At 38.3% G+C, this 26,460-nt stretch overlaps 1 protein-coding gene across 1 annotated transcript; it reads right to left on the bottom strand.

Moving 5' to 3' along the window:
* Positions 1 to 10,157: 10,157 nt before the first annotated feature.
* On the bottom strand, positions 10,158 to 15,266 carry LOC124643450. Its single transcript, XM_047182438.1, has 2 exons — positions 15,162 to 15,266; positions 10,158 to 15,023 (listed from the first exon to the last, which is right to left on the bottom strand). Exons 1-2 carry the CDS (start codon positions 15,264 to 15,266, stop codon positions 10,158 to 10,160), a joined length of 4,971 nt encoding a protein of 1,656 aa, XP_047038394.1.
* Positions 15,267 to 26,460: the final 11,194 nt, after the last annotated feature.

The following is a 26,460-nucleotide window of genomic DNA, read 5'->3' on the forward strand; positions in this document are numbered from 1 at the left end:
TCAAGAGGGTTTGACGACAGAACTTCACGCAGGTCTTCACCCTGTTCTCGGTCACCGCCAGCTAGTCCGCACTTGAGCCCGTTTTCATCACCCTTCGGACCTACTCACCAGTCCACACCGCTTAATTCTCCTGGTTACTCATGCAGACTTAGTGACTCCCGAATGCAGAAGAGAGATGGCCTTCAAGAACAAATCCCCTGCACGAGCAGCCGGCAGTCTAGGCGAGAACGTGTTATTGAGTTAGGATCTTTGGACGATTTACGACATCCACGACCGTCCAAGAAAAGGAACAGTAACAACTGGTCTAGCAAATGTTCTGATGAAGAGAACTCCTGGGGTTCACCCGTTATGAGGCGAGTGATTCTGGACGAAGGTATAGATGAACAACGTATGATGGAGAGGGAATTAGGTCAAGGTCAAAGAGAAGAGAGAGTCAAGTGTAAGTGCAAGGACAGACTCTCTCTGAAGAGTACCCGAAGCCAGACGTTTCACACGCAGTGTGCGACGACTACAAGCGAAGAAGGGCATAATTCAAACCATTTGACTAGATGTTCAAAGTGCTGCGGTCTTCATTGTCCATATCCAAGTTTTTTGTATTTCCGAGAGTAATTATTACGTGAATTTTGTGATGTCTAATTTTTGTTGTGGTGTTGTATTTCAATAAAAAAATGAAGATCCACTGGTTTGTTTGTTAATACATTTCGATCTGAGAATAGAGTCCTAAGCTGCAGTGCGTTCGCTCCGCTTTTTTAGTTTAGTGTTGCTATTTTAAAGATCAAAGCAAGCATGTATGGCTTAAAGTGTCTGCAAGGTGCATGTAGCTGGCGCAAATTAAACCTACGCAAGGAACAAGTGACAAGAGCACGCGGGTGGTTATTTTGTGTTGGTACATGCGCAAGTCGTTGTCGTTTTGAAAATGCATGTAACCTGCGCATGTTCCTCAACATGTGCAAGCTACTTGCACCGTGCAGATGCACCCCTAGAGACACAACACGCGCGAACAAAAGTTATTTGACGATTGAAAAATCAGCCCTAAATAAAAGTACATAGTAGAAATTAAGTACACACCGACTAATGACCTATCCTAGTCGGTAAGTACAGCAAATGTTTGAGAGACTTACTTAGTACTAGTTTGTTAAAAAAATAGACTATAGTCTGTTTTTTAATCTCGTAGACTAAATTGACCCTTGCAAAATGTCAAACTTACAAAGGACATTGTTCCGGCTCCATACATGTTCTGCCTAAGAACCGTTCGAATGGAAAGTGACTTCTATAAACTCTTAAAATTATATGGAATCCTATGAAATAAGTTTTCACGAACGGACACTTCAGGAAACTAAAATAATTACGAAAAAAGTTAATATTTTGAGGTTATAAATAAAAAATAACCAAGCTTGCGTGAAATATCAGAGTAGTATTATCAAACTACACTATACAAAAAATCAACAATACTATGTACAGCTCTATATGTTCTCTTCTAGATCTAGGAAAAGACTACTCTACTAGATACTAGGAAAAGAGATAGTAAATAGTCAAGTTTAAGATAATTCTTTGACAATGATCATTTTATAAAGTTGCATTTTCTGTCTGTCCCTTTGAATGCTTTAGATCTTTAAAACTACGCAATGGATTTGGGTGCGATTTTTTTTAATAGATAGAGTAGGTCAAGAGGAAGGTTTACACCAAGGTTTTACATTGCCACCGTGCGAAGACGGGGCGTGTGACTAGTTTTCATAAATGCTTAGAATTTTTATGAAAAACAACTACCTAAACGCTTTTGCTTTCAACGTTACGTTTCTTAATATATAGTGAATCCACTTTGGATTTGTGATAAAACGCATAAGTTTCCAAAATGGAAGAGTTCCATTCACCACAATTCATAAAATATCGATATTATTACGATGGAGAATTATTTATTTAAATGATTGTTACTACTTTTATATTAGACAGTTACCTAGCTATCTACATGCCATAAGGCGGGAATCGAACCCGCGGTCTATTACCAAGAAGGCACAGACCATACTAAAAATGTCATTACCACACAAAATAATTTAACAGTTAAAGTAAGGTTTACCAATAACAATGAAAGAGGTTTTCGAGGATGTGCAATAAAAACAATATTTATATTCAATTAAAGGTTTTTAATCATCAATATTTCTCAATAATATATCTAAGAACTGAGCAGGGGGTTCAATTGAGTTTTGGTATCTCGCCCAGCTTAAATACCAGATAATAGTCATTATGTGGGCACAACAGCCCACTGTTCTACGCCCAACGATACAATTGCAACAGTATGCCTGATGGTAGGAGCTTCTTACAAAGTACACAATTGCGTCCAACAGTGCATTGCATCTTATTATGCTCGACTGCTTCAGACCAACACGTCGTACATATAAGGTCATGAGCTTCAACCTGTAATAATAAATACAAAAAATCATTAGTAAATATCAAGTAACTTGCAATTGTGGCAATTGATTTGAAAACCGAGAAATTGTGTGCTTATGAAAACATAAGTAGGTAGTAACATTCTTATCAAAATTAGAAAAACACTTTCGTAGACCACTTACCATACGGGGAACAGTCCATTGTTGTATGCAACGAAGTATATCTTCGTTTTCTAATACCAAAGAACCTCCAGCAGATCCACAATTTATACAATATACTATATTCTGCATCCATTGTTGTAATTATAATATAACTAAATTCGATCACAGACAGAGCAATATCCGAAAATGCTAGTAAAATCCAGTTCTTTACCCAAAGCCGAGTCTACCAAGTACGCAATCTAATCGGAGTCCGTAATCAAGCCAAAGTTGTTAGAATAAAACCATGAAACGCATAGAAAATCACAAAAGAAACGATAGTCGCAAAGCAATCAAACCAATCAAACTGACTTCTAGCAAACTGACTGAAGTACACCAGTGTTGCCAATTACGAAAACTATAATCCTACTCGAATGCCAAGCTAGAAATTCGCGATTCGCTCAAAACCATCTTAAAACATTATACAGAATACTAGCTTTTTTCTAGCTAGTCAGTTTAGGTATTTAAATGAATAAAGTGTTACCAACTAATTTTAATAACCGACTTCGGAAAGTAGGTTCTCAATTCGATCCGTATTTACCGAAATCCCGAAAACTTCCGAAACTGGCAGCACTGGCTGACGGAAACATTTTATAAGGCATCAATAATTGTGACCCTACTTTTTATTTGGGATTTATTTATTTGAAGTGTCCGTGGAATACTAAAATATGTTTCAAACAATATAAAAATAAATAAAAATTATAGTATAATTTATATTCACATCGGTTCTTAGGCCAAAATTGAACAATGTCCTTTTAATAATGTTGCTAGATCTTTGGTGCAGTGTTGTACTTACGATACCGGTTCGTTGAATCGTAACTTATTATCTATAATAGACGAATTTAATATTCATTCAAAGTTTTATATTTAAAATTCACGTACATACACACGGCTGTACGACAACTGCCAGGGATATCTGACCACGCAAAGCCGTGCGTAATCATCAAGGATAAGCCCATTATTTCAGGATGACTTATTGTTAAAAAAACGATACTTGATTTTATTAACGCTAAGTTTCGGTCGTGCCACATCACTATAAAAGAATTTGCAATAAACTGACAACACTCGTAATGTCAGTTTAGTTTACGAGATCAAAAAAAACTATAAAGAAATTTAATTAATAAAAAACCCATTAACACTCACCATTATATTTTCCAAATCAGGAACTAATTTGTATGTTTGGCAAACTTTAGTTTCAATTTTAGCCAACTGCACAGCCAACTTTTTGTTCATACAAAAAATAATCAAGTCAATATCAAAACATTAAAATGATATATTAACAAAAAGCACAAAAACATCACAAACGCGCACACAATTTAAAAATTACAATCATAAGGTTTATACCTTCCGTCTTGGTCGAAAAACCTTCTCCTTCTGCGGTAGGATTCGAAACATCTGCATTTTACTTGATATGCACTGTCGTACATGTCGACAGAAACACCAGGACCGATTGGCACCGCCGAAGCAGTTCCATGGCAAGGAGTCGGCCCTCTACCGGCTTGGTACCCAGGATAATCTGTTGGAGTAGATCCTCGAGAACCCTGGCAACCTGGCACAAATAGCTGATTAGACCCATACGCCCCTTGACCTTGGTTGGGCATACTTTGATCGAATCGTTGCTCTGGTAAGCCACCATTACTAGGTGCAGACTCCATGTTCTGTAACATGGCGTTGTCATCCGGTACATAAATCTGCCCCGAGGCCCCAATAGGTCCAAGTGGGCATACCGTATTCGATCTCATTGGGGATGGACCCGGCTGCGGTCCAAACTGACTGGCTTCGAGAGCCCCGTTCATAATTCTGCTTGGCGTAGGACCCTGCATTGAAGTATATTGCTGAGAAATATAACCCTCACTCGGTCCGACCTGGTTGATCCCACCTCTAGCCTCTACTTGTGAAATATAGGGGGTGTTAGTCATTTGATTGCCCATGCTTATACTTTCTGCAAAGGTTTGTGCTTCACCTTTAAGTAATGGAGAAGGGAGACTTGGCCTCATAGCTTTTAAACCGCTTTCTTCTGCATACAAGCTGGTTCGTTGTAAAGTAGGAATCGGTGTACTAGTATGTATTGGTGGGACTACAAAGCTTTGACCTAGACCCACTACAGGCCTTGGAATACTAAGATTAGGCCTTGTACAAGTAGCCGCATCTGACAGCGGTGATGACAACTCCGCGTTATTTACTTGAGCAAAAGTTGAACTTAACGGCCTGTACTTTTCAAATTCCTCATAATCTATAGGTTCTTTCAGCCATTTTGTTTTGAGTCTCAGGTGCAGTTCGTCAACCATTAAATTTATATTCAAATCTTGGTTTTCTTGTAACTGTCCTCTTTTCTCTAAAAACTGACTCATTTCGTGTTTCATCTTTCCTTCTTTCGATGGGTCTTGATCTTTCAATCGTTTATGCAAATCATACAACTTTTTTGCAAGTAGATCTATCATTCTTTTCCTTAAAACTCCGTCAGTGTCGTTAATCGTCGGTTTGGTTGGCAATTCGTTATACCATCTCTCTACTACGTCGGCAAGCTGTATTGCTTCAGCTTCCTCTTGTAAAATGTCTTCCTCCGGTATCGGTACTTGTTCCAAAACTTTCATAGCAATACGACCTAACTGTTCTTTTTCGAAAAATCTAAATCCTACATTATGCTCTTTGGCTAAATGAGTTGCTAAATCATCAACTCTCTTCATCAGTCTGCTTCTATAAGCTTTTGCTCTAACCGGGTCTTTTTCTTTGTAATTTGTGGCTAAAATATATGCATCAGCTAGTTCAGCTATGAATCCTTGTTGTAGTAAAAAACACTGCTCTAATTCTAGATCTTTTGCAAACTTTCTATTGAATTTATTTTTAACGCGTTGCCTAAAAGAAGGCCTGTCTGAGAGACTGTGCAAGTCGTCAAGCATATCAATTGCGTTTGAAAGAATATCTAGTTTCCAAGCATGCCTTTTCTTCACTAATTCATCCGACTGTGGAAGTACGTCTAATAACTCTTCTATTTTCTCTTCCAGCATAAACTCGAAATATCCATAATCATTTTCTATATCCGGGTCAGATTTTAAATTGAAAAACGTTTTGACTATTCCGTTGTATATTGCTGATTTTGCTAATTCCGCTAACTTGGCACTTTCAGGCGTTGAGCTGTCTATGGGCAATGCGTCACATTTAGCTCTGAAAATCTTTTGATATTTCTCGTAAACAGCTTCTTTAGTGCCTTCATCGGCAGTGCCTTCTGGTAGGACCTGGGAAGAAGGTGGGGAATCCTGAGAAGATGGTTGGTTGATGTGGATTATGTCAGTTAAATTGCTTCCGGCCCGGGCACTTGCCTGTTGGGACTGTGACGATCCACTAAACCTTCCCCCACTACTAGGCGTGTTAGTTGGACCAGAATTAGAACCGTGTTTCGCTGAATCTGCTGACTCATTAGGAGTTTGACTAATGCTTTGTTCTTCAATTAAGTTTCCCTTTGATTGCTTTCTATCTTGTGGTCTCACCAACATTGGTACTGAGATTTTATTCACCCTCTGCAGTAGATCCTCGGCGTGTGCTATTGTTTCAAGATTATCTTCACCAACTAGTTTATTGATCCATTTAAATATCTGGTACTTTAAATGTTCCAATTCATTGTCATCTGACAATGTTGTGTAGGGGTTTAATTCTATATATTTGTGCCTATCTATTATATCTCCGGCTAGATCGTTCATTATTACTTCTTTGTAACCATCTTTGTGCACTGCAGGAACGTTTAAGCTGTCAAACCACTCGCTTATTTGCTGTACCAACTCTCTTGTGTAATTATCTATATTATTTTGTACATCATTATTGTCTTTTAAACTTTCAATATTTACATCGTCAGTCGTGTTTGCATTTCCTAAGGCAACCCCTACAGTAACTTTATTTATCTGAGTGCAGGTTTTTTCCCCAAACGAACGTACTTCTTTCAAAGTTTTAATTAGTTCATCGGCCATTCGTGAGATGTGGGAATCAGTCCTATGCTCTTGGCGTAAAGGAAACCTTCTCAGAAATTTAACAATTTCTCTGTGTAATCTTTTGTCACTTTCGATCGACTTACTATGATCGAGGTCTACTAAAAGCATAGTTATTACTGTGCTCATGTCATCGATAAAATATCGCAGCTCTCTCGGACAGTGTACAGATTTTAGTGGTAAAGTATCAGCCCACTTCTTGATGGCCTGACAAGTTATTTCGTTAGTTTTATTCTGGATTTCTCTAGACACATCTTCGACAGGCACGGCTGTCAAAGTGTGAATTAGTTTATCTGCTTCGTCATTCAAAAATCTTATGTCTGCTTTATGATTACGAATCAATGGCAGAGTTTTCATAAAAAATATTATCTCTTTCTTTAAAACAGAATTGTTTGAACTTGAAGACACTAAGCGCCTTACGTTCTTGACAAAATCATTTTTCTTTATTTCCAATAGACTTGATTCTGATTTTTGTAAGGGCAAATTCTTTACCCAAGCGTCAATGCTACCAGCTACAAAATCGTCTTTATTTTGTTGAGATAAGTCTGTAAGTAAATTAAGCTTCTGCAGATGTGATTTTAGCTGGGCAGACATATTTTGTATGAGCTTTTCGTTTTTTCTCCGATCGAGCATCCTGATATGTTCTGTAATGTCATCATCAATGTCACCATCTCCATTAACAATTGTCTTATCAATTTTATGTGCTAATTCTTTCATAACTGCTTCTAAATGAATCTTTTCATTTGATGTTTTGATCCTGTACAGTGGCAGTTTCCTAAGCCACACCAGCACTACGTCTTCTAGTTGGGCCACTTTAGAAGGTGTCGTTGTTATTTTTTGAATTTGTCTCGTGGATCCATGAATATTATACGTCTGTATGTTCTTCACAAGTTTTTCAGCATATTTTTCTCTTACAGTAGGCTTGTCAATTTTAACATGCAACGGCAATTTTTTTAACCAATGTGATAGTTCTTCCTGCAATTTCTTTTCAATGAGTTCAGGTGGCAAATGGTCAATTTTGGTCTGTATTTTGCATATCTTTACAGCTATTTCATGAACTAACTCGTTTTTGTTATTCATGAATACTCCTTCCTTTTTTGGTGCAATGGGAACTGTATCTATCCATTCGTCAACTATATCTTCGTATGATCTGATAAGAACTTTTTCATGTCTAGGATTATTTTCTCGACTCTCTACTGCACAATTAATTCTGTCTTTTAATTGTTCAATTTCACGATGAATGAATTTTCCACTGAAGACTTTTTCAGCCCACTTATCTACTTCCCTGTCTATTATACCGTCTTCCTTTTTACTGAGACCATTATCAATTTCTTGAGCTAAAACTTTGATTAACTGAGTGTTTATTCTTGCATCTTGTGTCATATGTACTTTGGCTGGTAACTCTCTGTACCAGTCATTAATTTCATCAACTATTATGTCGATGTAAGATTTGTCATTTTGTTTCTTCGGTTCTTGTACCACACTCTCGGCTGCACTACTACTTTGCACAGAAGGTTTAGGAATATTATTTATTGCATTCAATAATTCTTGAGCATGTTCTAGAGCTTTTGTATTTCCTTCACCATCTAACTTATTTGTCCATTTAAATATCTGGAATTTTAAGTGTTCGAGCTCTTCGGCTTCCGTTCCTTTGATTCTCGGATTCAGTAACAAATACTTGTACCTTTCAACTATTTCAGTAGCTAAATCATTAATAACCGTTTCAAGAACGTTGTGATCGTTACCACGAATATCTAGAGTAGTAATCCACTTATTTATCTCTTCTGTAAGCCGTAGTGTGTATACATCAAAACTGGTAAGCCCTCGTAAATCTGACATACCGTTAACATTTTTTAACAGTGAAGTCACATATGGGCGTTTCTCCTCTGAATGACCTTTGAATTGGAAAAAGTTTTCACGGAAGAAAAACTCTGTGTAATCCTTCAATATGAGATGAGAAAAATATTTTGCTTTATATTCTGGAAGCTTGCCTAACTCTTTAAATAGAGTAGTAACGTTATCGATGACATAATCGTCGACATCCGCAATGTTTACAATGTCCAGTAAAACATCGATCAGTTCTGCCTCAAGATACTCCATTCTCTTCGTACTGACAGCAACGCGTGATTTTTGAAGGAAGAACGTTACTTCATCTCTGACAAACTCTTTTATCTCTTTTGTTGTTGGCTGAACATACGTTCCATGAGTTTTAGTTTCCACTGTTAAAATATCATTGACAAGATTTTCTGTAATTTTATGTAATAGTTCTTTACTGTGGCTATTTATCGCTAATGGTAGTTCCTCAACGATTTGTCCAATATGCGACGTTAAAGTCAGTCTGTATTCTGTATCAGACGGTGGTCTAGCCAGTACAACTGGCTCTAATTTATCAGCTACGAATTTGAAAATATCTTCCTTCTTCAAAGTTCTGCCCAAGTAATCTCTCTTTTTGATATTCAAAGCCTTTGTCCAATTAAATACCGCTTTCCTTAAGTTTTCTATCTTATTTCTGCTACAATATTTGTATAATTCCATCCTGTAAATATTAAAATTCGTCTCGGGTGGGTTCATATACAGCTTCTTGAGTTTTCTTATAATATCATTGGGCAATTGTTTTCTAAATTCTACACGTTCCTCATCTCCATCAGATAATTGCTCAGGAACTTGTTTTAAGTACTTTTCTATTTTATTTCTTAGCTTTTCTTCACCTCCAGGCCTGTTTAACTTCTGAGCTAACCTTTTGAGTTTGTCTCCCCACACCTTTACTTTTACTTTGTCACTATGGATTTCGAAACACTCAGATGCATCTTCTCCAACATCTCCTCGACTCATGTCTCTTCTTTTAATAACTTCATGCTTTTGAGTAATTCTAGTCATTTCTTCCTGTGATTTACTTGTTATCTCACAGTATTTGCATCTGGTTGTTTTTATATCAATGGAACTACAGGCTGCTTGTACCGACGCTTGCTTGTTCAACTTTTCTCGTTCATGTATGTCTAAGGTTCTTGTAGTATGACCATTCCTTCTAGAAAACGTGTTTTCAACCTGAAATGAAATACATAATCTACTTTCATTGTTTGAAATTTCTCAAATATTTCAAAATTTGATATCAATTCTAAAGATTACTTACAGTTCTACTTTTAAAACGGGTCAGCACGTCATCTGTAATACAAATATAACGATTAGTTTAAATTTACTCACCGTACTATAGATATCATGAAAATGAAATGGTTACTATATTAAAAAGAAGTATGTAATTGTAATTATATCAAGAAAAAATACAATCCAATATGTTATTTTGCATGTTTTATTTATTTTAAAATAATAATTATGTTTATTAAAAATACAAAATAAACCCTCAAAACGTAGATGGTTTGGACGTCTACACATAAAAGGAAAAAATATTTTCTAATGTTTAAATTCCTTAAGTTTCAAATTGTCTAAAATTAGTCAATATGACTTATTTAATATTCTACACTGAAATAGTCTTACAGATTTTACAGGCAACTACAAAAATAAAAAGCATCAGCATTAAAATGTCGTAAATTTTTGCAATCCTTAATATAATGGATGGAATTAAGTATTAATAAAAAGATTAATAGTAACACTGATAACGCATAGGAACGCAGGGGGGATATTCCATGGAAAATTCATCGGGTTGTCTGCGACATCTACTTCTTCTGCCTCTCCTAATACACCTACACATGTCCCTCTCTCTATCTGTACTTGTGTCTGTCTCATCCACTTCTGTCAACCGCGCGGGCTGCTCACCCTGGAACACTCTTTGGTCTCGAGACTGTCTCGGCCTGTGTCTCCCTCGATGTTGTGCAGGACACATCGGACGGTGAGGGAAAAGACAAGGTATTTTGGAGCAGAAGGGTTGTCGGCAGTTATTTTCTTCAATTGAATCTCTTATGCAAGTATGATCCAAGGTCTTTCCTGATGTCAACGATTGCTGACCACCAGTACTTTGCAAGGATTGTGGCGCAGTGCTAGGGCTGAATAATTCAGAATAGGTCTGAGGCCCAGAACAAACATTGCCACGGCAGTGTGCAGGGTCCTGATTTACGCCAAGTATTCTAAAGGGATCGTCAGGCGTTCCCTGCATATCAGGGACTTGGCTAGCGGCAGATATGGGTCCAGAACTTTGTGCCGTCTGGTTTAATTTTGACGAATTTCCACTTGATTGTCTTCCACCGGAAGCACTAGGCCTTTGATGTGTTAAGATTTTACTACCATTAAATGGAACAAGTTGACCGGCCTGCGTGGAATCGTCTCGGGTACTTGGTTTGATTGCTCCAGATTCATCTGTATTTTGTTCAGATTGATCTGGATTTTGATTTTGCTCGCTTTGACCAGTACTTTGATTTTGTTGTTCTAGAGTATCTTCGCCACTTTTAAGGGGCGTTGCATTTGGATCTTGAGAAGACGAAACTTTGCTAGATGCGTTTTGAACGTTAAGTGAATCTTGACCACTGCCCTGTTTATTTGGCGATGCTTGTAAAGGGCCTTGGCCTTCTTCATGAGATGACTTACTTTGGACGAGACTTTCACTTTTTGAAGTCCTAGTAGAAGGACTAGACTGAATGTTGCCAGGTGAGTTTTGAACATTTAGTGATACGTGGCCACTGCCTCCGGGCGATACTTGAGTAGGGCTTTGGCCGGCGTTGTGTGATGGCTTATTTTGGCCTGGACTTTGACTAGACTGAATGTTGCTAGATGTGTTTTGAGAATTTTGTGATTCGTGACCACTGGCTCCGGGTCTTACTGAACTACCCTGTCCACTTGGCGATACTTGAGCAGGGCTTTGACCTGCGACGGGTGATGACTTATTTAGAACTTGACTTTGACTGTGAGTAGACTGAACGTTGCCAGGTGCGTTTTGGCCTAAACTTTGGCCTTGACCATACTGTGAGGATTGACCTGGGGGAACAGAACCCCCTTGGGCATTTGCGTAACTCTGACCAATATGATTAGGCCCTTGACCCGCCGGATTACCTGCATTGAATCCTTGAGGGAATGCTTGGCCGGGAGGTCCTGCTAAATCGGGACTTTGCTGACTTGTACTTTGAAGATGTATTATATTTGGTGGTAAGTTTTGACCACAAATTTCTTGAGGGAAATAGCCTGAAGGAGGTGTGTACTTCTTAGCGCCTGCCACATAATTATTTTGTGGGAACACATCAGCATAAGCTCTCGGAGGGACTATAACTGGGTAACGTGGTATTGAGTCGTTCTGTATATTTTGTGGCATGTGACAATACGGTGTGGTCGTTGGGTCAAAACCTTGGCCGTACGATTTTATAATTCCTTGTCCATAAGCTCCTTGAGGCGTTATATTGGTTCTACCTGAGCCATAAGCATTGCCAGAGTTTGGGTCTTGACTATATGGGCTATGTTGAGCATAAACAAAACCTGGCGCATATGGCGCCTCGTTACTTATCTCCTGCGCAGCATATTGTGAAAACGGACAAGTTTGATCTTCACAACAGATTTGACCTTGCAAACGTGGATCTGAAGGAGTGTCAGAGTTACGACAAAATTGTATTTCACCCATTTCTGTAAAACGGCAAGGTATTTGCGAAAACTGTTCTGGGGAAATCGGTGAAAATGGTCCTTGCAGGTTTGGGTTATGTTGACCTTGAATATATGGGGTTGATTGCGCGTTAGGAGGTCCATAAGCATTACTGGTATAACGTGCCGATCCCGACATTTGCTCTGATACATTTTGGACATTAGGTTGCGACATATTTTGAGGTCCTCCTGGAAGATATCGCAATTCTGTTGGCACTTGAGTTTCCTGCAAAGAAAGCCATTGTGAATCTTGAGATACTGTTGGATTTTGACTTGTCCAACTTCTTGGCCTGCCGTTTGGTACACTATTATCGCCGACAACATAATATGATCCATCTTGTTGAGGTGTTTCATGTAGACTAGAGGAAGCAGGCATATTTCGGCTAAATTCAGCATAATTTCGTGGCTCTTCAAACGATACTGATTTAGGACGTGAAAATTTGGGTAAATTCTTGATTCGATTTGCAAGTTCATCTACCATATAATCCACATTGGTCCCTTGTTTCAGCGGTATTTTTTCCAAATATTTTGGCATTTCAGTCTTTAATGGACACACAAAAGCTGAATCGATATTATAATTCTGATTTTCTCCTAATTCATTTATTTTTTTTACTATTGTTTCTCTAACTGTTCTTTTTTCTAACGGTCCGGCGGAACTAGGATTTTGAGGAAGATCACAAATCCAGTTATCCACTTCCATTCCAAGTAATATTTCATCTGCTTCGTCTCTTATAGCAAGAGGGGTGGGAGTAGGAATTTTATCCAAGTCACTAATAATTTCAATTGCATATACATTTGTATCCATGTCAGCAATAGTGTATCTCGTTTTAACATTCTCAAGGAATTCATTGAGCTTCTTTATGAAGGTATTTTTATGAACATTTGCTTTTATGTTGTCTTCGTCTTTAAATCTCGTGAGTATATAGTAATCTGCTAAGTTCTGTTTGTCTAGTTCTTCTTTGTCTTTTTCTTCTTTATTTCCAGTATGCTTATTTTTCGGTAAGTTATTCTCGATACACTGTAATACTTGCTGTTTGTAAGATGATGGTGCTGTAGATGACTTCATATGTTCAATCATAACTAAACATTTTTGAAACAACTGCGCTCTTATCGTAGGTTTTACATCTTCTAACTCCCTTGATCTTGGGAGACTCTTCATTAAGTCTTCCAGCTCTTCATCAAAAACATCTTGGTAGAAATGAGGATGGTTATAAATTTTGGGATCTATTTCCATTTTCGTCACCACTTTCCACACACCGTTGTAAAGGTCTAATCTAGCTTTTTCTGCGTCCTGCTGTTCTTTTAGTGATTTAACTGGTATAGGTATTTGTTGTACCCACTGATGGATATATTCATCAAATTCTTGGTTTACTTTTCTAACTGATAATGACCCCAGAGACGGCTGTTGTGGAACTGGTGAGCAGGGTGCACTCACTGTGAATTCTATGGGTGAAGATGTTAACGGTGTGGAAGTAACAGGTACCGTGTATGCTGGAGTTACGTAATGTCCACGATAATAAACAGGTCCCAAAGGGTCATTGATAAATTGCTTAAACGGAGCAATTGGAACAATATTTCCTTCATAAAGATTCGCAGACATGTACGGTGGATGACCAATTTTACCAGATGAACCGAATGCTAATGGCGGGAAAGATTTTGAATCTCGTGGTACAGCACTTGGAATAAACCTAGCGTTTCCCGGAGCAATACGCACAAGTTGCCCGTAAGGCACTTGAGTGAGGCCAAAACCTTCAACATTGTCGTGAGCAGGTAATGTATATTTAAAATGTTCAGATCTTTTGCTAAAGAGCTCTGGAGGAATAAATCTGTACTGATTTACATATCCAGGTATTGGAGTGCTTTGAGCTTTTGGGCCTTGGTGGAAACGACCAATGGATCCTGGAGGAATGTAGGTATCGTAATCCAAGTTTGGTTTTGGACCAACTTGGTATTGTAATGGACGAACCGAAGGAGAACTTAATAGGGCAAAGTCACGTTCATCGATTTGAGTACTCCGGTCTATGTATTTTAGAAAAAAGGAGCCGGTCTTATTAGCACTTGACAGTAAAACTTTAAGACCACGGTCACCTTGTGATTCTATTACTAGACTATTTTCTTGTAATGGAGAAAGGGCCAATGAGAAACTTTTTGGGTCTTGGTTATTTTGACTACTTTGGATACTCTGCCCCATAGATCTTGGAGAAATGGCGCTGGTCTGGTCTGCATTGAGTAATTTAGGATCTGGACTACTCTGCTCTTGCAATGGAGAAAGAGCCGATGAGATACTCTTTTGGTTTTGGTGATGTTGACCACTTTGGATACTCTGCCCAACGGATCTTGGAGTACTGGCACTCGTCTGATCTGCATTTAGTAATCTTGAACTTGGAATACTTTGCTGTTGTAATGGAGTAGGATCCACTGACAAACTCTTTGAGTCTTGGTAATTTTGACCACTTTGGACACTGAGCCCAACAGATCTAGTCGAAACGGCGCTAGTTTGGTGTACATTCAGTAATTTAGGATCTGAAGTACTTTGTTCTGGTAATGGAGAAAGAGCCGATGAGATACTCTTTTGGTATTGGTAATTTTGATCACTTTGGATACTCTGCCCAATGGATCTTGACGTAATGGGACCGGTATGGATTATTGTTGATAAATCAGATTTAAAACTTCTTTGGTCTTGTGATAAATGAGGAACCATTAGGAAACTATTAGGGTCTTGGTAATTTTCATCACTTTGTATACTCTGTCGAACAAATCTTGGAGAAATAGTGCTAGTTTGGTCTGCATTTAGTAATCTAGAATTTGGATTACTTTGGTCTTGTAATGGAGTAAAACCCATCGACATACTCTTTGAGTCTTGGAAATTTTGACCACTTTGGACACTCTGCCCAACAGATCTTGTAAAAATGGCGCTAGTCTCGTCTACATTTGGTAATCTTGGATTTGGACTACTTTGGTCTTGTAATGAAGACAAACCCGTTGACAAATTTTTAGAGTCTTGGAAATTTTGACCACTTTGGACACTCTGGCCAACAGATCTTGTCGAAACGGCGCTAGCCTGGTTTTCATTTGGTAATCTAGGATCAAGACTACTTTGCTCTTGTAAAGGAGTAAGACCCATCGACATACTCTTTGAGTCTTGGAAATTTTGACCACTTTGGACACTCTGCCCAACAGATCTTGTCGAAACAGTGCTAGTCTGGTTTTCATTTGGTAATCTAGGATCAAGACTACTTTGCTCTTGTAAAGGAGTAAGACCCATTGACAAACTCTTTGAGTCTTGGAAATTTTTACCACTTTGGACACTGAGCCCAACAGATCTTGCAGAAACGGCGCTAGTCTGGTCTACATTCAGTAATCTAGGATCTGGAGTACTTTGCTCTGGTAATGGAGAGAGTGCCGATGAGAAACTCTTTTGATGTTGGTAATTATGACCACTTTGGATACTTTGCCCAATGGATCTTGTAGAGACGGCGCTAGTCTGGTCTTCATTTGGTAATCTAGGAATTAGACTACTTTGTTCTTGTAATGGAGTGAGACCCATTGCCAAACTCTTCGAGTCTTGGAAATTTTGACCACTTTGGACACTCTGCCCAACAGATCTAGTCGAAACGGCGCTAGTCTGGTCTACATTCAGAATTCTGGGATCTGGAGTACTTTGTTCTGGCAATGGAGAGAGATCTGATGAGAAACCTTTTTGGTATTGGTGATTTAGACCGCTTTGGATACTCTGCCCGACGGATCTTGGAAGGTTGGGATCGGTGTGAACTATTGTTGATAATTCGGGTTTAAAACTTCTTTGGTCCTGTGATATTTGAGTAGCCATAGGGAAAGTATTTGGGTCTTGGTAATTCTGTTCACTTCGTATACTCTGCCCAACAGATCTCGGAGTCTGGTCTGTATTTAGTGATCTAGTATTTGGACTTTGCTCTATTCTTTGATCCTGTGTTGGACCTTGAGGAACTTGACTTGTTATTGGACCTTGGTAATCGGGTGCTTGTTTATCTGAACTTGGCTGTTCAGGTAATAACTGATCTCTTTGTACATAATTCCTTGACGGTTGAGTAGTTTTAGGCGACATCCGGTTTTGGTTTTCATCATGGTATGTTACAGGTGCGGTACCACCTGTACTTTGCCTCGTTACGTCAAAATATTGATTGGTTGGTTGGGTCATCAGGTTAGAAGTTTGATTCGCTGACTGATAATGGTTTTGTGAAGCTAAAGATAAACTGTTTGGACCATGGACAGTTTGTTCACCTCGGATACTCTGCCCAATAGTTCTTGGAGAAATAGCGCTGGTCTGGTCTGCATTCAATAATTGAGGATTTGGACTACCTTGCTCTTGTAATGGAGAAAGAGCCATTGAGAAACTTTTTGGGTCTTGGTGATTTGTACCACTTTTGATATTCTGCCCAATGGCTCTTGGAGAAATGGCGCTGGTCTGGTTTTCACTAAGTAATACCGGATTTGGGCTATTTTGCTCTGGTAATGGAGGAAGGGCCAATGAGAAACTTTTTTGGTCTTGGTTGTTTTGACTACTTCGGATACTCTGCCCAAAAGATCTTTGGGTAATGGCACTGGTCTGGTCTGCATTGAGTAATCTAGTATTTGGCGAACTTTGCTCCTGAAATGAAGCAAGAGCCGTTGAGCAACTTCTTGGGCCAACAAGATCAATTTGGATACTCTGCCCAATGGATCTTGGAGAAATGGAGCCGATCTGATCTTTTGTTTGGTATTGTGGTGGACTATGAGGCACTTGAGTTTTTATGGTATCTTGGTCAATGGGTGCTTGTATATCTGAGCCTGGCTGTTCATGGCCTTCCTGAACTGTTTGTGCATTAATCGTTGAAATATGTTCAGCAGATTTCTTGTTTTCATCACTGTGAGTTGCAGGTACTGAATCACCGGTGCCTAAATAGGGTCTCATTTGGTCAAAATATTGATTTTCTGGATGCAACATTGGGTCAAAAGATTGATTGATTAGCTGGGTCATTGGGTCATAAGATTCATAACCTTGTAATGGAAAAGGAACCCCAGAGAAGCTCTCTGGGCCTTGTTCAGTTTGGATAATCTGCCCGATTGAAGGAACGACACAGACCGGGGCTGCAGGAGATACTCCAGATTTAAGTATTATTTGGTCTTGTATTGAAGGTGGATCAAAAGATAAACTGTTTGGGCCTTGATCAGTTTGATCGCTTCTTAAACTTTTGGCGCTGGCCTGGTCTGCATTGAATAATAATGGATCAATAGAAAAATTTCTAAGGCCTTGGTCTGTTTGATCACTTTGAAAACTCTGCCCAAAGGAGCCAGACTGTTCTCCAGATGATATTCCATATTTTTCATTGCTTTGTTCTAGTAATAAAGATGGAGCCATAGATGCACTTTTTAGGCCAACGGATCTTACAGAACTGGAGTGGTCTCGGTCTAGTGTTTGGTCTTGTGGTTGAGGCACTTGAAATTTTATTGGACCTTGGTCAACAAGTGCTTGACTATCTGGTTCCTGGCTATATCCTGGCTGCGAATGAAGTCCTTGATCTAATTTTGATTGAGTCCTTGACGTCATTCCAATTTCTCCCAACAAGGGTTTTGTTGGGTCAAAAAATTGATTGCCTAATTGAGCCACAGGATCAGAAGACTGATTGGTTGACTGATTCATTCTAGGACTCTCTCCTGTTATAGACAATGTTCGATGTGATGGATGAGTTAGCATTGGTATTGGGATTCTGCTTAGTCTGACCATTAAAGCTCTTGCGTTTCCAATAGTTTCTTGATTATCATCTCCAACTAATTTGTTTATCCATTTAAATATCTGATATTTTAAAACTTCTAACTCTTCATCTTCTCTTGGCATGTAAGCGGGATGTAATTCTAAATATTTATGTCGATCAACTATATCTCCGGCCAGGTCATTTACCACTACTTCTTTAAAGGCTTTATCTTCAATTGGAGGTATATTCAGCGAGTCCAACCACTCGTTGATAGAATGACAGAGTCGATTGGTGTAGTCATCGATGTTTTCGCGAATATCCTCTTCAGTTATGGCTCCCATATTGTCATCGTTGCTGTTGTTCTTACTTGTCCCTCGCCCAGAATTACTGTTCACGTTTAGAATCATATAAGTCTGATGGAAGTTACAATTGTTAAGCATCTCTTGGTAGCCTTGAAGTATACTGCTTGAAATTGTATTTGCTTGCTTTTCAGTTATTTGACTAACATCTCGGAGTATTGATTCTATTTCCTCCAGAGCATCATCAACGTGTCCACATCTAATACAATCAATTGAATCTATCATTACGTCGTACATATCGTTTTCTAAATCGTCCAACATAGTATCGCATATTACTAAGTCATGTTCGATAAAAAAATCGAGTAAACGTGCTCTTATAAATTCTCTTACAAGTTCACCGGTTAATATCTTCTTTGATACATTATAGTTCGGTTTTCTGACTCTAGCTTTTTGTTTAGTCGTGATAACATTCTTCATCCGTCTTAACAACAAGTCAACAAGTTTTTGCAAATAAGATTTCCTAGTATAGGTTTTATTAACTTCAATTGGTACATCTTGTATAATTTTAAATATTTCTGCTTTTACATCAAAATTTTGTCCAGTCCCGTTTTTAAAGAGTTGTTTTATGTTGTCTTCAATTGTATTAAGAACTTCTTTTTTGTCCCTGCATTTGCTCTCGTTGGTTTTTAAATTTAAACTATTTACCCAGTCTCTTAAAACATAATCGAGTTGTCTATACTCAGATACTTTAAACGGCGCTATGTCAGATCGAAGCACCTGTGTTGTGTCCCCGTAGCAGTGCCTTAGTTCGCCTACCAACTCGTAGAAGTCACCTACATAATCACAAGCCGTTGGACAAAAAGTCGCAGCATACTTGTGACACGTGTCTCGTTTACCTTCGCTAGTATTATCACCATTATTTTCATCCCTAGCTGATGCAAATAATTTTCTTACTAACTCATCGCGTACAGTCTTTTTGGATTTATTACAATTTGTTATTTCTTTGATAAGCGCTAATAGACTTCTTTTCAAGTCTTCTTTAGTCACTGTTGAAAGCAATTCCTGGGATTTAGATTTCCTGCCTAGTGTTTTTTTCTTACCATTAGAATGTAAGTCTATATTACTAAAGACAGTCTGAGCTGATTTCCTGGGTTTTAAAGTAATATCTGAAGGGCAAAGATCAATTTGTATGGATTTTAATGAAGTTTTTGTGTTCAGACTTTGAACGAAGTAGCATTCACCTTCCATGACATCTTCAACTGCTGACGATGTGGGGGAAACGGGAACTGCCACCTAAACGAAATAGAGAGTCTGAATAACGGGACTATGATGAGGCCAGTAAGCCATAAGTTTACTAACATATGAGCTGCACGTACGGTCTTAAAATTCCACTCCTTGATTTATAATGATTAAAGAAAAATTTAAATATTTCTTTCAGAATATACACGAAGGCTGGTAGCTATATATTAACATGGTCATAAATAGAATACTTACATTTTTCTTTAATAGATCTCTTGGTACAGTCGCCACTTCCTTAGATATCATTTTGACAGCAGCTACAATAAAACAATGTGTATTAAATAGTGTTATATATAGTTCTTACCCAAATTCGTCGTCGATAAGGTAAGATGAGACCAACCTTGGATTCCGTTGTTGACTGAATTCTGAAACAAATGATTTCTTCATAAAGGTGTTTGACAAATAACATTATACATGTAAAGCGAATTGTACCAAGAGAGAGCAAGTTAACCGGAGATTGCAAAGCTATATTAATTAGCATATTAATATGGTCATCATCATTCAATATTTTAAAAGTCAACAAAATCATCCATAGAAAATTAGCCCACTTATGTACTCATTTCTTGGATACTTAAATAAGGAGATCATTCAAGTCTCGAACATTTTATCATTTTTTAGGAGGGGTATCGTAGACGTTCGGTCAGCTAAAAAGTACTGTGGACTTAATTTGCCGTAAAATTCAAGTACATATAGATTTTTTTATTCACGGTAGTCACATTTTAAACTCCTATAGCAGTCTGGGGGTTAACCGAAGACGTTCCTTAAAATAGTAAAAAATCATCAGGGCATTATCCTCGACGAGAATCTACGATATTTTTACTCTGACGTCAGCAACCCCCAGTGGGGCTGACACCAGGGTCAAGGCTTGCCAGGGCTGCGGGATTGTTCGCGCGAATTACCGCGGCCCTGGTACATAAAGGGCTTAAGAAGGCACGTGTTGGGTTTTAGTCAGTAGGTAAGAGTTTGACTTTCCCCCACGGTGCTAACCCATAGCGGGAGGGAGAGGGGGGGGTTATTTGATGACTTCCCAGGTTAGGCAGGTGTCGTTTGAAGGCAGCGCCTGCCTTCTCCAGTTTGGGGACGTAATGCAATGCTAGAAACATTGTTGGATTTTTTGAATTTTCAAAGTCAAATAGCAACCTGGGGCTTAACTGTAGACGATTCTTGTAATAGTATAAAATCTTCAGGGCATTATTCTCTACAAGAATCTATTATTTTTTACTCTGGCCGGCACTTTCAGTTTTGGGTACGAAATGAATGATCTCCTTTGAAAGTGGCGCCAGTACTGAAAAGCTGTGTGGAAACCGGCTGTATGGGCTTGTAATGCGAAGAAATAAGGATCACGTTGTGAGGAAGGTGATGAGCATGTACGTGGATAGATATAATGGAAGGGGACAACCAAATAGAAATAGGGGGAAGATAAAGTGGGGGGTAGTCAGAAGCCAGTAAGTCTGACACCAGTCTAACCAAGGAGTATCGGGTGGCCCGGGTAACTGGGTTGAGGAGGTCAGGCAGGGCAGTCGCTTTTTGTAAAGCACTGGTATTCAGCTACATCCGGTTAAACTGGAAGCCGACTCCAACATAGTTGAGAAAAAGGCTCGGAGGATGATGATGTTATGAGGAAGGTGATGAGCATGTACGTGGATAGATATAGTGGGGGACGACCAAAGAAACGATGGATGGATTGTGTGAAAGCCAACATGGTTAGAAAGAATGTTACTTGTGAGGTGACGGCAGATAGAAGAGAACGAAAACGAATAGAACGGGGATAAGGGCAGGAGGATGATGAGTTATTTAAACGTAAATCCTAGAAATTAAATAGAGTATGTTCTGACTGGTATGTACTCACATTCTGACCATCAGAAGCCCCTGCATAGCCATTAGTTTCCTTTATCGTTGGACACACTGGATGGGCATATGGCTGTGGACAAAGCTCTTAGTAAAATTTGAGATAAGCTAAAGAAACGATAAGCCGAAAATCGATCCCAGTGTCGTGCACTTGGAGAGGCCTATGTCCAGCAGTGGACTGCGATAGGCTGATAATGAAGATGATGATGAAAGAAACGATGAGTAGATTGTGTGAAAGACGATGTGGCTGGGAAGAATGTTACTTGTGATATGAAGTCGTATAGGAAAGATTGAATATGCTAACGACCTTTCACAATATTCTATCAATCTGTTGAATAGCTTACTGTAGATAGATAGAACAATAGCCACATATAAGTAATGTGAAATTTCTATATCTTATATATAAAAATGAATTGCTGTTCGTTAGTCTCACTAAAACTCTAGAATGGCTGGACCGATTTGGGTTATTTTGGTTTTAAAATGTTCGTAGAGGTCCAGGGTAGGTCTAAACGGTGAGCAAAATAAGAAAAAAAAAGTATTGTGTAATACCAATAATTAGGCGGTACGAAGTTCGCCAGGTCAGCTAGTCTACAATAGATTTACAGAATATTAGGAATGGCCTTAACAAAATTGTGAAAACTACAAAAGGAGGGTGAAAACTACAAAACTATTGACAGTTAAATTAAAAGAATTTGACAACGATAATACATCCGTTCCTAATATTCTATGCATGTGTTTGCTTACTAGAGGTAGAATTCTGGTCAAGTTCCTATCTATTGTGAGCGAAACAACTGATAGTATATCGGGAACGGCTGATAGAGAAATACTCACATAACTGGAATTAAGCCTCGCGCTATCCCTCGCCCTCCTCGACACCTCTCTTAGAAATCTTACATCAAAATTCCTGAGAGGTCTAAAGTCATGATGGTCGTCCTTTTCCTTCTTACGGTCCTTTGTAGGTGGGTCTTCCACCTTCCTCCGGAGTGTGACCTCAGGCTCGTAAGACCTGGAAGTCTTAGGACCACCTTTGGTCTCCATGGCATGGTGGGAAGCCATTTCGTTAATCTTGGTAGGGGAAGTGGTGGAACGGGCAAAGGTTTTCGATACTGGGGAAAGAAGGTATGGACAGAAAAGTTTTGATTGCCGTTGTGGAATCAAATGTAGCAGATTTATCTTATTTACCCAAAAGTATGCAATGTCAAGGTTTATAGACAATTGGACATATAAATACTTATATACAAAAAGATGTAAGTATCAAAAAACTCATCCGCATCGCTTTCAGCGGGGATTGTGCCCAAAAGGCTGGCTGCATTGCCACGCTTTTGGTTTGACGATGAAATCTTACACACGAATCTGAAGCATTTTTTTAAACTGCTGAATCCATTTAGATTAAAATGTTACCCGAGATCTAGGTTTAGAAAATCGTAATAAACTGGTCTTTAGCTGCATCTGTTTACGCTGGATATTTGGGAAAAAGCTACGAAAATGACGTTACAAGTTTTCAAGATATAATAAAGCGCTTAATAACTGAATAACTTACGGCCTTTAATTTGTGTATAATTAATAAGTCTCTCCATAACTTCGGAGGATCTATCAGGTGAAAGACAAGGGTATTTCCTCAGCGAGTTCGCGAAAGCATCCACTTCGTGTGACCCTCGAGGACTGCATACAGACCCTGAAGGATGCAGAGCACTTCATTGGTTAACTTAATGCCAGTCTCCACCAAACAATAGTAAAGTACGCTTTTTTCTGCTATTTTTCTATGGTAATAAATATAACGGAGTAAAAGAAAAATTATAGGGGCCTGAAGATTCTTCCAGAATTCAAGTTTTAGCAAAAATTATGAAGCAATATTAATTAAATGTCACAATTTATGTAATCATCTCTTATTTTGAAGTCAAAAACGTTCCTAACAGATTCCTCACTGTCTGTAAAACCAACATAAACTCTTTTGCAAAAAAAACGGGCACCTATGCGAAATCATGGTTTTAAGAACTTTAAGTGTATTTCAAAGGGTTTTAATAAATGTAGTATGTTACTAGCATCAAAAGGGTTAGCCAAGCATGCGTGAGAGTGTATTCTAAATTTGAATTTTGATGAATTGCTAATAAACTGGTAAAACCTTGTTTTGGACTAACTTCTGGTAGAAAGTTCGTGGGCGTTTTGAAAAGTTTTTGAAGTGATTTCCAGAAAACTGATAATGCAGTTTTATTAAATGAATAATGTACCTTTCTGTTACATCAAAACATTTTTGAAACATAATGCGTATTTGATAAAATTTTCACCTGCTCTAAATGGTATATGCTGATAATTGATGGCAATGTTAAGAGTGTCGGTATTTTTGTGTAAAGCGTTCTGTTGTTTACATATTGTTCCCAAACGGTTTAAAATATGCCGTGCTTACAAATTAACATGATTTAAAGGAGTATCGGTACTTTGGACTGTGACAACACCAATTTAAAATTAGCAGTACCGATCACAACTAGTCTCCTATCAGACTTTGACATTTTTTTAATCGTGAAAGATTAGAAAATACCCAAAATAACGCATAGACTTCCAGGATGAGGTCTTAAGGTCTCGTAATCACTGATTTTTATCCAGCCTCGGCTCCTGGGAAACCCCATAGACCTCTGAAGATCTATGAGTCTGAGAGTTCAAATAGCGGGTTTTCATCCCACGGACATTTTATTAAATAAACCTGTCTGCACCGAGATATTCTGGTATCTACAGGACTTTCCTCTCCGTATCATAACAATAATTGGCTACCTGATCATTTCTTGAGAAACATACGTTTGGCCAATAATTTTTGAATTTATGACTCCCTTTCAGCTAAATCATCGTTAAGCAACCAGACACCTATGGAGTTATCGAGAGCTTCCACCCGGCAATAATTTGACTTTTTGGATAGCTTTAAACCTCCTCATAATTTTTCATATGGTTAATTTAACATTTATCACAAAATGTTGTACTTTTTAAATGTTTAAGTCTGATGGGAGATGAGTTGTGATCGGCACCACTAACTTAAAATTGGTTTTGTCGCAGCTCAAAGTACTGATAGTCTTCTAAATCGTGTTTATTTATGAGAAAGGGATATTTTAAACCGTGTGGGAACAATATGTAAACAGTAGAACGGTTTACTCAAAAATACCGAAACTCTTAACATTGCCATCAATCATCAGTATATACCATTTAGAACAGGTAAGATTTTGACCAAATGTGCATAGTTTTTCAAAAATGTTTTGACGTAGCAGAAAAGTGCATTAATCAGTCATTAAAACGGCATTATCACTTTTCTTAAAAACATCTCAAAAACTTTACAAAACACCGACGATCTTTCTACCGGTAATGAGTAAAAAACAAGGTTTAACCAGTTTCTTAGCAATTCATCAAAATTCAAACTTAGAATACACTCTCACGCATGCTAGGCTAACCCTTTTGATGCTAGTAATATATAACAGTCATTAAAACCTTATAAAATACACGGTAAGTCCTTAAAACCAAGATTTCGGATAAGTGCCCGCTTTTTTTGCAAAAGAGTGTATTTATTTCAAAAAACTGATGTTCTGATGCCACCAAAAATTTTTGGCATCAAACAAGGTTAAGATGAACATAAAAGAAACTTACCTCTATCAGGCCACGACATGGCACCTCTGAAGCTATTGGTCGGTGCTACGTGCCTCGTCTGAGTGTGTATCCCACCGGGGCCCGCCCCACTACCGGAACCCCCCACTTGGAAGTTTCCATGTCCTGCTGTAAGACCATTGTAGTTCTTAGCAAAGATTCTTTTATCAACTCTAAGACTTTGTCCCGTGTAGGGTCTCAGCATTAAGCGAGGGCCGTTTCACATGGGTGTGTCTCCCCTTATGTGATCTCTTCCAACCCGCTTTTGTGTTATTCTTGTTGTAGTTGATTTATTTACAGGTTTTACACTAATTTTTGTGTTGTCTATGTGTTATTCCGGCGCGAAATGTATTTAATTTCTTTCTATTATCACCCCCGAAATCTACTCAGCAGCAGTCGATGCTACAACTCCACGTCAGAGGCTGTCCGCCGGATTTTAGAAAACTCTGATACTAAGGCTTGTTAGGTGATTAAACCTGCAGCTCATTTAATAAGAAAATGATTTTATTTCAAATAGACCTTTGCAGACGTCACACTAGTTAAATACGGTCCCAAAATGTTGATCCCTAGATAACTGGCAAGAAAGGACAATGCTCATGAAGTATGTTAAAAAAACCCAGGCCCGGCGCAAAAGAAATGTAACTCAAAATATAGGTAAAAATAAGTAATTAAATATTACATAGGGGGCATTATCGAAATCAGTGGCTATATGTGTGAAATTGCTATTCGAATTTTAACATCTGCGGTACATTGCTACTCAAGATTTTAGTGGTAACATAATGTATTAGTAAAAGGAACAGCAAACAGATACAGTTGTGGTTTATGAGTGTACATAATGACATGTTTATAGCAACTTCTCCACTATTCTACCTACTTTTACAAGATAATAGGATGATAGAACTAAAACAGGATATGAATGTACTTTTCATTTTAATAATAACGCTTAAAAGTCATCGATTCTTTATTTCTAACACGACGAGATCCAAAAATGTTGCGGGATGCGCGAACTGTTCCTCATGTCTAGCCCACCCTAAGTAATGTAAAACGCTCATGACGCGATGACGTGGGCGCTGCAGCCTGTACTTCGGTATTGATTTATCTTTTTGGAGAAGCTTATTACTTGCCATATTACTTGTTTGTTGTTTCAGATAGCACTTTAATTAAACTACATATAAGCCCCAGCTGCTCATGTTACCCATTTAAAAAATCAAATAGCAATTTCATACATTTAGCCATTGATTTCGATGATGCCTCCTATGCAGTATTTCATTACTTATTATTACCTATAATTTGAGTTACTTTTCGTTTGCGCCGGGCTTGGGTTTTTTTTGAGCATTGTCCTTTCATAGGTACTCTCTTCTTAGTGTTATGCACTTACAAAGAGTAAATAAATAGCACTATTATGTGGGAGAGAAGAATCTATACTCATATTATAAAGCTGAAGAGTAACTTTGTTTGCTTGAAAACCCTAATCTCAGAAACTACGATTTGAAAAAATCTTTCAGTGTTAGGATAGCCCATTTATAGTGGAAGACTATAGGCTACT

This window comes from Helicoverpa zea, chromosome 27, assembly GCF_022581195.2.
Source record: "Helicoverpa zea isolate HzStark_Cry1AcR chromosome 27, ilHelZeax1.1, whole genome shotgun sequence".
Classification (NCBI taxonomy): Eukaryota; Metazoa; Arthropoda; class Insecta; order Lepidoptera; family Noctuidae; genus Helicoverpa; species Helicoverpa zea.